Below are 13,257 nucleotides of genomic sequence, written 5' to 3' on the forward strand. Positions count from 1 at the left end.
CCAGTGCTCAGGGCACCGGGGCTGCCTTGCCCCTGAGCACTCTGGGAAATGTCGTTTTCTTACATGGTTGAGCCGCTAACAGGGAAATGATGACAAGGGTCTTTCTCGCGTCTTTATTTCATGCTGCGTGTTTTATAATGGTTTATAAGAGGAGGTGCGATATTTTGCATCTAACAGTCTCCTTCTGGAGTACTTGGAGAAGCGGAGCAAGTTGAAAATACAATATTGACATTACATATTATAAAGTTTCTGTGTAAGCAAACAGATGCTTAGTTGTTGGTTTAGCCTGAAGGCGTGGTTCCCTCCACCTCCTTCTGATTTCGCGTCCATTACATCCTAGTGGAAATTATAACTGTGAACGTGGCATGGGATGTTTCACAAAAATGATTTGCAGCACTACACAGTGTTTACAAGTTACAGCTTCTAGTCCATTTCCTTAATAATGCTTCGGTCACGTGTTTATTTTCATGACTTGATGTGAGAAGATACGGTGGGCGAAATGATTATTTCATCTTCTGCTGAATTTGTAAGTTTGCGGATTTGCAAAAAAAACCCCTTTAATTTTTATGGTAGTTTAATTTTAACAGAGAGACAGAACAAAAGGTGCCAGAGATAATTTATCGCTACTGTTTGATGATGCAACCTATAAAAACACGGCTGAACTTTAACAGAAGGGCAGGTATTCATGTCAGGGGAGACTGACAGAAACATGGCTGTCACCGTGAAAAAAATGTGACCAATAAAGAACGTCACCATTGAAACACATATATGGATTTGATTTGTATCATTAGGATCATGAATGCTCTTCATTTAGTAGCCTTCTGCTTTGGCATGTTGGGAATCTTCATCCCATGTCAATAATTTACCAAGTAAACTGAGAGGGATTGATCGATTCAAACAAAGAAGCTATACACACACAGACAGAGGTGTGTGCTTGCCTGTTAAAAAACACGAGTTATGTGGGTAAGATTTGTGCAGATTTTGACACCATCGCACACGACTGAAATTTTTTATTATAAACACAATTTTTGAGAAATAAAGAGTTGATTTTTCACATTTAAATGGGTAAAAAGAAATACTGAACTTCCAACATCACACTTGTATATGAACTGCATGTGGGAAATTGGCTTTTTCTGAGACGTCATGATTGATGCTGCCAGTATGTCCAGGTGTTACAGGAATAAAAACTTTCCCCTTCAGCATGACAGATTGCCAGTACTTACAAATATCACACACACCGTTCTGCATCGTGAAGATCAAACATCCCAATTTTCTTAGCATTAACATAGTTGGTACAAAGAATTTTTAACTGGAGGATGACTTTAAGCATCAGTTTATCAGAAAAAGTTCTGAGGGCTTCACCCATACACATTTGCTTACGACTCTGGCTATTGGAAGCTCCAAAATGCTCCATCCATTCATCAGTTTATTCAATTTAGGGACATGGGGGCAGCTGGAGCCTATCCCAGCTGTGACAGGGAGAAAGGTGGGCTAACACAGACAGACATTCACAGCTAAATTGGCCAATTTAGAATCACAAACTGTGAGAAAACCCACAGAGCACCCAGAGAATGTCCACACGGATACTGGGAGAACATGCAAATTCCACACAGAAAGGCCCCAGCCAGCTGGAGGAGTCTTCTTTCATTTCTAACCAGTGCACCACCGTGGTTGTCTTCACAACGCAAACTCTCAACTTCATCCAAAAATCTTGTTGTTGTTTTTTTTTGTATTTTTCTGAACTCTTTGCACTTCTGCACTCATCCAGCACATATCAAGCTGAGGTCTAGAAGTAATCATACATTTATGAACACTATGAGCAGAATCGCTCCTGGAATGACAGACATGACATTTAATAAAACTGTAATCCGACTGACATGCATCCATGTGTGGATGCAAACATACTACGAATACAACATGCATCAATAAACATACTATTTTGAATTACTATTTAAAGACACCTAATATATTTTAAATATTATACCACAATTCATAAATTGATCACATTAATTAAAAAACAAGAAAAACAGGCCGCTTTTGGAAGCAGGTATACATCACACCGCATGTTTGTCACTTTCTGCCTCTGAAACGTTGTAATTGTCTGAGTAAGAACCAGAGTAACAGAGCCAACAGCATGCTGAGTGAGGCGAAGATACAACAGTACACCACCGTGCTCCATCCCCAACCTGCTCCTAAAGGAGGCACACCATTCATCTCAGCAAGTATGCACCAGGATGGACAGACCGCTGTCTGAAACTGTTGCCTCTTAGAGTTATGGTGATGTACGGTAACAGTGTTAGGGTCTTATTCTGTTGTCTACAGGTAATTATTTGGTTTTTCTTGTCTTCTGGAAGATGCGACCATCCTGTGAGGCCCAGACACTAGGTGCTAAAAAAAATAATAGCTTCAGTCAAATTTCTTCAAGATCAAATGGAAGAAGATGGAAGTTCCAAGAATGAAGGTCTTAACTCAAGCCTCCAGTCTTGTTCAGAGGAATATTCCGCAAATATGAGGAGCATCCAAATGTATCCGATTTCTCTTTTCACTTCTTCTTCCTTCTGTCCTCTTCTACTGGATTTTCTATATACTCTTGCTTTCCCCTTTTAAACCCACAGGTAAATATGCCATCGACACAGGCAGGCGGACAAATGGATGCAGACATATAGAATATATCACCAGCTACCCATTTCAGTCTGACCTGTGAGCCCACCCACATGAAATCTCCGCCCTTCCCTCAGGTGACTTCCATCATCACATCTGATTAAAACATACTTTTAAAATCCATTCTGTCTGAATAAAACATATATTTTGTAGGTTCAGTACAATGTACACTCATTTACTGCAACACTTTATTAGGTACACATTCCAAAGATCAGACCCCCTTTTGACTCCACAACTGCCTTATTTTTTTACTGCATAGATTCAAACATGGTACTGAAAACATTCCTCAAAGAGTTTGCTCCATGTTGACATGATAGCACTACACAGATTTTCAACTGTGTATTCATGATTTTAATCACCACATCCAGCAACAATCAGTCCAATTGAGATCTGATGATTGCGGAGACCATTTAATACATAAACTCACTGTTCATGTTATAGAAACTAATTTTAGATGAATTGAGCTTTTTGAATAGCACGTTATCCTGTTATAGGCGGCCATCAGAGGATGGGTACACTGTGGACACAAAGGGATGGACATGGTCAGCAACAATACTCAAGCTGTGGTATTTAAACAATGCTCAGCTGGCACTAAGGGCACAAATTGTGCCACCACCCATATGAATCATTGATGCAAGACAGGATGGATCCATTCCTTCATGTTGTTTAGACCAAATTCTGACCCTATCATACAATGTGGTACCCGGTATGGTCTTCTGCTGCTATAGTGTTTTATGTTTTCAGATATGCTCTTCTATATACTTTGGTTGAGATGGGTGGTTATTTAAGTTACCTTTTTCTTACTCTCAGCCCAAAGGAGTCTGAACATTCTATGCATATTATTTTAATGACTGATTAGATATTTGCATTAGCAAACAGCTGAACAGGTGCACCTCATGGTGTGGCCAGTGGGTGTATTTTAAAGTCCATTCTCCATGAATAAAACATGCATGCTGTAACCACAGTGCATTCGTACATGCAAGTACCTTAAAGAACCCAGTTTCAGGACACACTAGGCAGCACATTGATGAACACAAGCTGAGCTTTCATGGAAAACGTAACTGAAATCAACAAAACCGAAACAGAAGGAACCAGAAAGACAACACAGTCAGTAAAATTGGTTAGCCAACAACTTGCAGAGGAGAAAATAGGACTACAAATAAGGACCATAACTACAGGTGAATCCAGTGAAGGTGGAGTTGATAGCGAAGGAAAACAAACACAGAGCAAGTAAAATATGGGAAGACCCACAAGGAACAGCAGTTACCAAAATACAACAGGAAGTTACTGCAAATGAAACACAAAAGGCACACAGACAGAGGCAGTCTTTCTGTCTTTCTATCAGTGTGAAGAAGTTTAGCTACACATCAGATGTCAGAGTCAGATGATTCATGAGCTATGCAGTATGAAGGAAACAACATATTTTCATCAAGTAAAGTTTTCATATGCACAAGTGTACTCGTAATGTATGTAATGTAATGTTGACATTACATTCATCTCTTATGTTATTGTGCCATCAGGTGGAAGGCAGGAGAAAATGACTCTATTGCACATACAATTTACTCAGCAGGTTAGTCTCACCTAAAGAGACAAGTACCTGCATAAATAATCAGGTGCTAACACAGGCATATAGGCCAGAATCACACCAAAGGAAGCAAACAGATGCAGAAAAGCAGGGAATATAAGACACAAGGAAACAATCCCACTGGAACCCTGGGCTAAGGTCATATTTAGCAACTAAAGTCTGTAGAGTTTTTCTTCTTTATTATTATAATAACAATTATAATAATTTAATATTATTTAAAGAACAACAACACAAGCAGATGAATAGTTAAATACATTATCCTGAAGCAGAAAACCCCATGTTTGGGGGAAAAAAAAGAAATAAAAAAATCAGATTTTCAAAGACATTGCACACAAAGGTTTCATACAAGTAAAAACACTGAGATTGTTGTTGTAAGAAAAACACTCTTCAGACTAACCATCCAGTTCTAGGTGTGGCACAACATGTGATTACAAGTTTTATCAATTCGGGTTTTACTTACTACAAGCTATAAACTCCTAGCCTCATTTCATATGTAAATATGCTGTTTAGTTACTAATAAGTGGTTGTTTTTAAAGGAGAAAGGCTAAATAATAATAACTCTCTGTGGTAGAGAGACCAGAATAATAGTATTTAGGTATGGGAATACATTTGATCATTTATTATTATTAGCTTTGGTTATTTATTTTTTTAAAATGTGGTTATTTGAAAAAGTATTATTTCTTCATACTGACTTTTTCCACGTTGATTATAATTGTCATATAACATAGCGAATTACAGAAAAAATAATCTGTTTCTAGTTTTCTCTTAAGTGGTCTGTGGAAACAAGGACTACAATAGGGGAATAAACGTAGTCTGTGCACTACAAATAAATATAATTAATATTGCTGTGACTGTTAGCTTGTTGTATGTGCAGTGAACAGGAGCGTAAGTAGCAAAAACGTTGAACAGGTATAAGAAGGCTGCAGTTTAAATCTTATTTAAGTGTTAGAGGCTGCACAAGTATTTTTGATAGGGAGTCATCAATACGTCACACCTACTTTCTAGAAAGAACGCGATTTACTCGGAATGATCTTGTATTTAGAGGTGTCATTTCATGAATATCTACTTTTATAAACGTAAAGGTCTTTCTGAGATGTACTTTGGTATTCGGGCGTGTAAAACGTTAAATCTGGCGTTTAAGTCTGTCTGATATTTGTCCGGTAGTTTGCTAAATCTGTGCACCGAGGGTTATTTGCTCTGGGCCCACCCCCGCGTCTGTGGGTAAGTGGTATGATCAGCAGCGATAAATAGGGGTACACGCGCGGCTGTTCGCTGTAGTCGAGATAGCAGATTGAATTAGAGAAGTGATAGCGCAACTTTAGCAACAATGGAGTGGACCCCGATGGAAATCAATCCGGAGGTAAGGAAATGTGTGCTTAATTACAACAGTAATGCTTTCAAAGACAGCAGATTTTTGTCTTACCGCTTTCTTTTTTCGTTTGTTTTTGTTGTTTCAGATGCTGAACAAGGTGCGTATGAAATTAAACGTTAGCCGCCGAGTAATGGCGACATGTTAGTAACCACTGATTGACCCAACCGCGAGGTAAGTTTCACGGAGGCTAATTAGTTTAGAGGGCTGTTAACGTGTTTCCAACATTGAAACGCCATCAGACCACTACGAAGCACCAGTATACCAGTAGAGGTGTAGTTGCATCGCCAACTATCCAGGTAACAGCGTTAATTGATACTAAAAATGAAATTATCGGGGTTAACAAGAGTTTGACCGTTATCCCATATTAACGGGCAGTAGCATCCGCGGCTGTCCCAGTGTCTGGGCTAAAGGGTGTGGCCTGAGTGAACCAGCATAACGCAGCATCTCTGAGCAGCTTCTGAGAGCATCGTCTGCCAGTGTGCAACTGTTGGGGGCTTATTCTTTGTTCCGTCATCGTTGTGCCTTTCAGATGATGGGAAAGCTGGGCGTTGGTGAAAGCTGGCGCTTCGTCGACGTGCTGGGGCTGGAGGGTGAGCAGCTCTCCTCCGTGCCGAAGCCGTGCTGTGCCTTGATGCTGCTCTTCCCCTTAACGCAACAGGTAACGCCAGGGTGGTGGCGCTGACTACTTCCTGGAAGGGTGGGTCGAGCAAGTGAATATTGGCCGTATCGAGTGGGGTGACGCGGAGATGCAGGGAGGGCATGGATAGAGAAAGAACTCTTAATGTTATTTAGATGGGTAGAGAAGTGAGAGCGAGAGAGATGGCGACGAGGAAATGAATCAGCAGATGCTATCACTACTATAATTTTGAATGCAAATTCTTAATGTTCAATATTTTTTCACATAATAAAACAGTTTAAACATACTGCAGTTAATAAAACAATGGGATTTTTTTTTTTTTTTTTTTTGATGGTTGAGATTTCCTGACTCGGCTCATTTTAAGTGGTAGACCCACTACACAGTATTATCAGACTGATGATGACATGCTTTTTTTCTTTTCTTTTTTCCCCCCCCTGTATGGCAGCATGAGTCTTTCAGATCTCAGCAAGCTGATAAGGTTTCAGGAGGTTCTGAGGCTTATTTCTTGAAGCAGACAGCAGTCAATTCCTGTGGCACCATTGCCCTGCTCCATGCTGTGGCCAACAACAAAGACAAAATGACTTTTGGTGAGTACAAGAGGGATCTGGCGCACCAACTGAACATGTTGTGTGAATAAATATTTAAATTGGTGACTAAAATAATTCTGCCTGTGGAAATTTTCCTACTGGACTTTCCAAATCTGTTTCTATAAAATGCATGGAGGAAGTGTACTAAATGAAAGGTTAAACAACAAAGAGCGCTGTTACTCCATATTTCAGCTTGATGTGCATAATCAATCTTCCTGGTATCTAAGCTAATGTTGACATTTTCAGATGGTGCCTCTGCCTTGAAGAAATTTCTGGATGAGACAGCAAATATGTCTCCTGATGACCGTGCCAAACATCTGGAGAAAAACAAAGTAAAGTGCAGTTAAATTATTTAGTCTGTAATAAATCTGATTTGGTAGATGAGAACCTGAATACTTTAATAATCCCTAAGGAAATTAGGATTATGGTTGCTCCAAGACAGTAACATACTGAACTAATTAAATAATATGATACATTACATAGTTTACACACAGTTGTAGAGGGAGATGGGCAGGAATGATTTTCTGTCATTCAGTGGTGCTTTTTGGTAATCTCAGTGTCTCACTGAATGTGCTCCTGTGACTAGCCAGCACATCATGGAGTGAGTGAGAGGCATTATCCAGCATTGTCCTTATCTTGGGCAACATCTGCCTCTCAGACACCACCCTAAGGGACTCCAGCTCCGTTCCCACAACATTACTGGTTTTGCGGATCAGTTTGAGTCTGTTGGCATCTGCGACTCTTGACCTGCTGCCCCTGCATGCAACAATCCTGAGCATTGTCGAAAAGATATTAAAAGACCTCTGCTGCCACCTCAGAAAATGGAGACTACTTTGGCCCTTGCTTTAGAATTCAGTGGTGTTTTTAACCCATTCCAGTTTATTTACTGTGTACTCCAAGGTATTTATGGTCCTCCACAATGTCCACATTGACCATGGATTGAAACGGGTCAAGGGTTTCCTGGCCCACCTAAAGTCCACAATCAACCTAGATAACTGGAGTCCAGCAAGTAATGGACATTATTAGGACTGCTGAGAGACATTGACACCAAAGTCTAATTGCTGGACAAACTAAAAATTAAAACAAACTAATCCTTTTATCCTAAAGTCTTCACATCTAGGAATATTAGATAACTTGTACAATAGTCTGTCTGTAGTATACTTGTGTCGACCAACCAAATAAATGTAATGGCAAAGTATTAGTGTATAAGGGGCTCATCTGACCTGAAATCAGATCAATTGTACAGGGAAACTTGCAACAATCGATTTTAAAATGGATGCTTTAAACTTCAGTTTGAAAAGACTTGTCCTCCTTTGTGTATATAAAAAAATGCTATATTGTGCAAACATTTTTAATGTCACATAGGTGTATGTGTCTTTATATTTCAGTGTCATATCTGAGACTAGTGTCTGCTAGCAAAGTTGTAGTAAAGTGAAAATGAGTGAATATAATGGCCTAGAATTTCTAGAATGTTGCATAATGGAATTAGTTTTTAAGGCCACTTGGGGGCGCCACATACTGCCAAATTTTCTTTAGATGTAGTAGGTGGGTTCACTTGTATACAAAACACTATAAAAACCTTTCAAACTTGTTTGACTGCCCTGCTGCTTTTCATTCCCTTTTCTTTTTTTTTTCTTTTTTTTTTAATGGAAGTATTATGTTTCATTAGTTACATCTTTCCCCCTTTTAGGCAATCTTTGATGCTCACAATGAGATTGCTGCACAGGGCCAGTGTCGGGTAAGGCATTTTACCACAACATCAACACACTGTACCACATTCAGACCAAACACATGTGATGCAGGTCAATGTTAGACCTGTGTAGGACAACTTCATATGAGATTGCTGTTATGAGCAGAGTTTTATTTCATTAGCCTCCAGGCAGTTACATTGTTATGGACCACATGTGAGATGGGGTGCGGGTTATTAAAGAGATTAGACTATATATTTAAACAGAAGTAGTTGTTATGGTATCTTTGCTTTTTTTTTCCAAAGTTATTCATTTTGTCTCAACCTTCACAGCCAGAAGCCGATAAAGTCAACTTCCACTTTATTGCCTTCGTCAATGTAAATGGACAGCTGTATGAATTTGGTAAGAATTTGGCCCCATGCACAATCCTGTAGTTACTGTCCCTGTATTTGTTTTACATTGTGGATTCTAATATCTTATTTATATCTTAAGATGGGAAAATAAATGGACCAGTGAACCACGGTCCTACCAAAGAGGAGTCCTTTGTAATGGTATGTATATCCAGTTATTGAACTTTTCAGTTTATTTTCAGTTTTTGAACATTTACAAACTGAAAATAACAGTCATTGTTCTTTGCATATCAACTAGTCGTATTAAACTGGAGAGGGAGTGTGAATGAGAGTCTGCCAAACTGGGCTTAGTCAATTTGTATATCTGATATATAATTGCAGTCATTTAAAATGAGGTTAAATTATTACATAACCTGGCAAGGAAATGCAAAAATGTGTGAGAGTTTTGCAATTATTCATTTGCTTCTTAAATTTTAATTGGACTATTTATGATTGCAGCAAATGATCACAAGGCAAACCCACGTGTATGTGAGATAAAACCGCATCATTAAATGTGGTAATTTATTGAGAACTAGTGATGGTAAAAGACTTGCCTCTAAAGTAAGAATTAGTATTCAATTTAATTGAAGTGCAACAAGCTGGTTTGTTTTTATGAACATCTGCTTGTAATGCATTACTACTACCAGAGGATGGCAGTATTGCACCTGGCAATGGTGTCGAATGCTCAACAAGTTCCCAGTTAATACCACAGTATTGTTTTAAAATCACCCAGCTACTAGGAAGTTGAATACCTTCATTCCACTATGATAGACTTGCACTGAAGTGGAACTTGCTAGACTGCTGCTTTCAGAGCTACCTATGTGCACAGCATGTAATGCTGTTGAAACATTTAGAGCAGCGGTCCCCAACCTTTTTTGCGCCACGGACCGGTTTATGCCCGACAATATTTTCATGGACCAGCCTTTAAGGTGTCGCGGATAAATACAACAAAATAAAACTAGTACCGGTACCAAAAAAAATTTATTCATAACACGCGTGAAAAGACCAAGGCAAACAGAGTAAATGATAAAAACGATAACAAAATAACGCTGAAAACCGATAAAAACCCTGAAAACCATACATTTCAAACCTGAACCTCAACTCTCGCGGCCCGGTACTAAACGACTCACGGTCCGAGGCCCGGGGGTTGGGGACCGCTGATTTAGAGGATGAATTTCCCTAAACTGTTTCAATTTAACTTAACATGGATCTGTGTTAACTGGCAGCACTAGACCTCATTATCAGGGCATTTACATCAGTGATATTGCCCAGACCTACTAAAATATGAAAATATCAGCAGTAAAATAAGCGTTAATACAAATGCACTTTAGGACAGTCTCTCCTCATATTCTGAATAGTGCACTCCCATTTTAAAATTAGTTGATGTATTGTTTAAATATAGTGGATAGTTTTGAATAATTAGTTGACATGTCATCTTTTGATCATATCTAGGATGCAGCCAAAATGTGCCGTGGATTTATGGAGAGGGAGAAAGGTGAAGTGCGCTTCTCTGCAGTGGCTCTCTGTCAGAATTAAGATGTTCAGTAGGATACAAAATTGAGCAAATTGTAAACAAATATGTCCTAGAGCGTTCACATGACAAACAATCAACAGGCAACCTGTGTGCGCATACATCTGCAGACACTATGCACTAAAGCACATTGTTTCCACATTTCTCTTATTTCATGAACAAAGTCTTGTTTAGCATTAACACATGTACACAAACACAATCAGAGCCCTTTGTTCTGCAGACACCAACAGTACAAGCCTGTCCATACAGTTTAATGTGGTTTAGCTGTGAATCTGTACAGCATGTGGTCATTACCACTGCTTGTGTGCACATGTCTGCAAGTTTTTTCCACTGCATCTGTGTAAAACTCAGAAGACTGATGTTAAAATACCTTTTGTGCCAACAAGTGTGACAGATGAGACAAAAGATGTTGAGGGAAGTTCTGTTTCTGAAGCCCTTTAGTTTCTGTGTGGTTGAGTTCTTAATCTGATGTTCTGCTGAATAGCCCAAATGTATCTGTAGGAATAATCAACCATTGTTTAGAGCAAGGAAGTAACCTACTCACTGTTTTGAAACGTCTCTGGAAAACTGAGTTTTTTTCTGATAAGCTTATGTTTAGTGTGATCGCAAATCAGTTCAGTTCATTGCAGTGTTCAAAAAATGAACAGGCACCTTATTTAAAAACCTAAGGATCCACAAATGATCAAACGCATATACCCTTACTGCCAGTTTAACAGATAATACAACTTCCAAAGTAAAGTAGGGAACATCTGAAGTGCTACTGTATGTTGGTTGTTGTGCAGTGCTGGGTGTCTGGCTGTGTTTGAATTGTTTACCTTTCTGCACTTTCAAATCCTATGTTGCTGTCGTTATACTGTTAATACAGCTGTGGGAATATAATAAAGCAACTGTTGTCTCCTTGTCCTGTTGTCCTGTCTCCTAATATCCATTGGGTATATTTAAGTAAACAGTACAGGGAAATCAACTACTGGGCGATTGTGGCTCAAGAGTTGGGAGTTCGCCTCGTAATCGGAAGGTTGCCGGTTCGAGCCCCGGCTCAGACAGTCTCGGTCGTTGTGTCCTTGGGCAAGACACTTCACCCATTGCCTACTGGTGGTGGTCAGAGGGCCCGGTGGCGCCAGTGTCCGGCAGCCTCACCTTTGTCAGTGCGCCCCAGGGTGGCTGTGGCTGTGGCTACAATGTAGCTTGCCATCACCAGTGTGTGAATGGGTGGATGACTGGTTGTGTAAAGCACTTTGGGGTCCTTGGGGACTAGAAAAGCGCTATACAAATACAGGCCATTTACCATTTTACTGCTGAGAACTTTTCTATCCCTGCCATTACTCTAACATTACAGGCTTTTAGCTGACACACAAAGTGAAACTTTTGTCTTGTGATGTGGTTAAACGACCTCAGGCTCATCCTGGACTGCACTTGGCGGCTGTCCAACTTTAAAAGGGTGAAACTACAGGAGGAAAGAGCAGTCTATAGCACCTCATCATTGTGCTTACATAAGACAGTCTGTGCTTCAGGTGAGCAGGCAGCATACTGGCACGAGCAACACTTCATGTTTTGATAAGAAACAAAGGAGCATGATAGTACACTCAGGCAGTTAGAGCGGAAATATTGCATTTATTTCTTACTCCGAGAATGTCTTTCTGAACAGGTCACTGGATCCAACATAACTGGTTTGACCTGCCAGCTGAAAAAGCCACCTTTAAGCTCAGTGATCTGAAACCGCTGTTATCACCAGTGCTGATAGTTACACATGACCAATCCATTCTTTTTAGTCTGTGTGTGTTAAACTCCAACACATGCAACTTAAATTGAGCTATAACTTAAATTGACTAACCTGGTGGTGCTGGGACTGGAGCTCACAGGTTCTTGACTTTTTTTTTTTAGTCTGAAGCAGGACCTGATCAACCTGATGTGGGGGGCAGGAGCCTGTTACCCCCCCCCCCCCCCCCCCCCCAATCGTTTTAGTGTTTGTTTGTTTTTTTGTTTTGTTTTTTTAAAAATGTATACATGATGTCATGTCATTAATTATGGGAGAGACTTCAGTATTGTCACATTATTAAACTAAAGACTGTTATCAGCTGTGATATAGGTATTGTATCTTGATTATACCATGCTTTGGAGATTCATACCAAACAAATCTGATTTTGTGAATAAAAAACACGCTGACTTTAGCTGCCTGTGATTTAAATACTGCATTTAAATACATTTCTATGGTGCTCTTTGCTTCACATTTTAAAGCCTACAGCCTACCTGTGCTCAGGTATGACCAGTCCCCTTCAAACACATTATGGGTCACCTTCGAACAGCCCCCACCTCCCTCATCACTCTCTCTCTCTGCATCTCTCCTATCTATCTCGACCTCCCCCGCAGAGATTCCTGCCTGCGCGTTCACGTTTCTCGAAACGCGCGGCGGGGGCCGAGGACAGAAGCCTCGCGCAGTTCGGCGGAAAAAGAGTCATTATTTTTAGCGCCTGGTTCGCGTTTCGCGAGGAGCCGCTTCTCTGTCTCTGCGCCACAGTCTGCGCAGAGCTCGCGCGGAGCACGAGAGGACCCGCCGTGACAGAGCGCGGAGTTGCGGGGGAAGCGCGCGAGGACGAACATAACGGGCTCCGGACACAGACCATCTGAAGGGAGGCATATCACGTATCACCGTATCGTCCGGCTTTGGTCTCGGCCTGTCCGGAGATGGCTAGCCCCGCTGCCTCTGGAGATTCACCGAATGCCCCGCGGGAGCAGGAGCAGCACCATCCCGAACCAGCCTGTCGGGAGGCTCAGAAATGGATAGAGGTAAGTGAGGAGAGGGGGGCTCA

General features: G+C 40.5%; 2 protein-coding genes across 8 annotated transcripts in view; both read left to right on the forward strand.

Moving 5' to 3' along the window:
- The first annotated feature begins 5,481 nt into the window (after positions 1-5,481).
- uchl1 (ubiquitin carboxyl-terminal esterase L1 (ubiquitin thiolesterase)) lies at positions 5,482-11,351 on the forward strand. Its single transcript, XM_040023805.1, has 9 exons — positions 5,482-5,606; positions 5,704-5,715; positions 6,148-6,276; positions 6,701-6,842; positions 7,089-7,174; positions 8,533-8,580; positions 8,863-8,932; positions 9,023-9,081; positions 10,372-11,351. The coding sequence occupies exons 1-9, from the start codon at positions 5,574-5,576 to the stop codon at positions 10,453-10,455; spliced, it is 663 nt and encodes a 220-aa protein (XP_039879739.1). The 5' UTR covers positions 5,482-5,573; the 3' UTR covers positions 10,456-11,351.
- A 299-nt stretch (positions 11,352-11,650) lies between these two features.
- LOC120728726 (LIM and calponin homology domains-containing protein 1-like) overlaps positions 11,651-13,257 on the forward strand; it is a 32,320-nt gene continuing 30,713 nt past the window's right edge. For 2 of the 7 annotated variants that reach the window (XM_040023806.1, XM_040023807.1), the window contains exon 1: positions 12,682-13,234. In XM_040023806.1, the coding sequence (XP_039879740.1) occupies positions 13,133-13,234 (102 nt within the window). In that variant the 5' untranslated portion in view covers positions 12,682-13,132. Of the gene's footprint in view, positions 13,235-13,257 lie in introns of all 7 variants that reach the window. The other 5 variants (XM_040023811.1, XM_040023810.1, XM_040023808.1 and 2 more) reach the window with 4 other exon arrangements.

This window comes from Simochromis diagramma, unplaced genomic scaffold, assembly GCF_900408965.1.
Source record: "Simochromis diagramma unplaced genomic scaffold, fSimDia1.1 OVJJ01000302.1, whole genome shotgun sequence".
In the NCBI taxonomy this organism is placed as follows: domain Eukaryota; kingdom Metazoa; phylum Chordata; class Actinopteri; order Cichliformes; family Cichlidae; genus Simochromis; species Simochromis diagramma.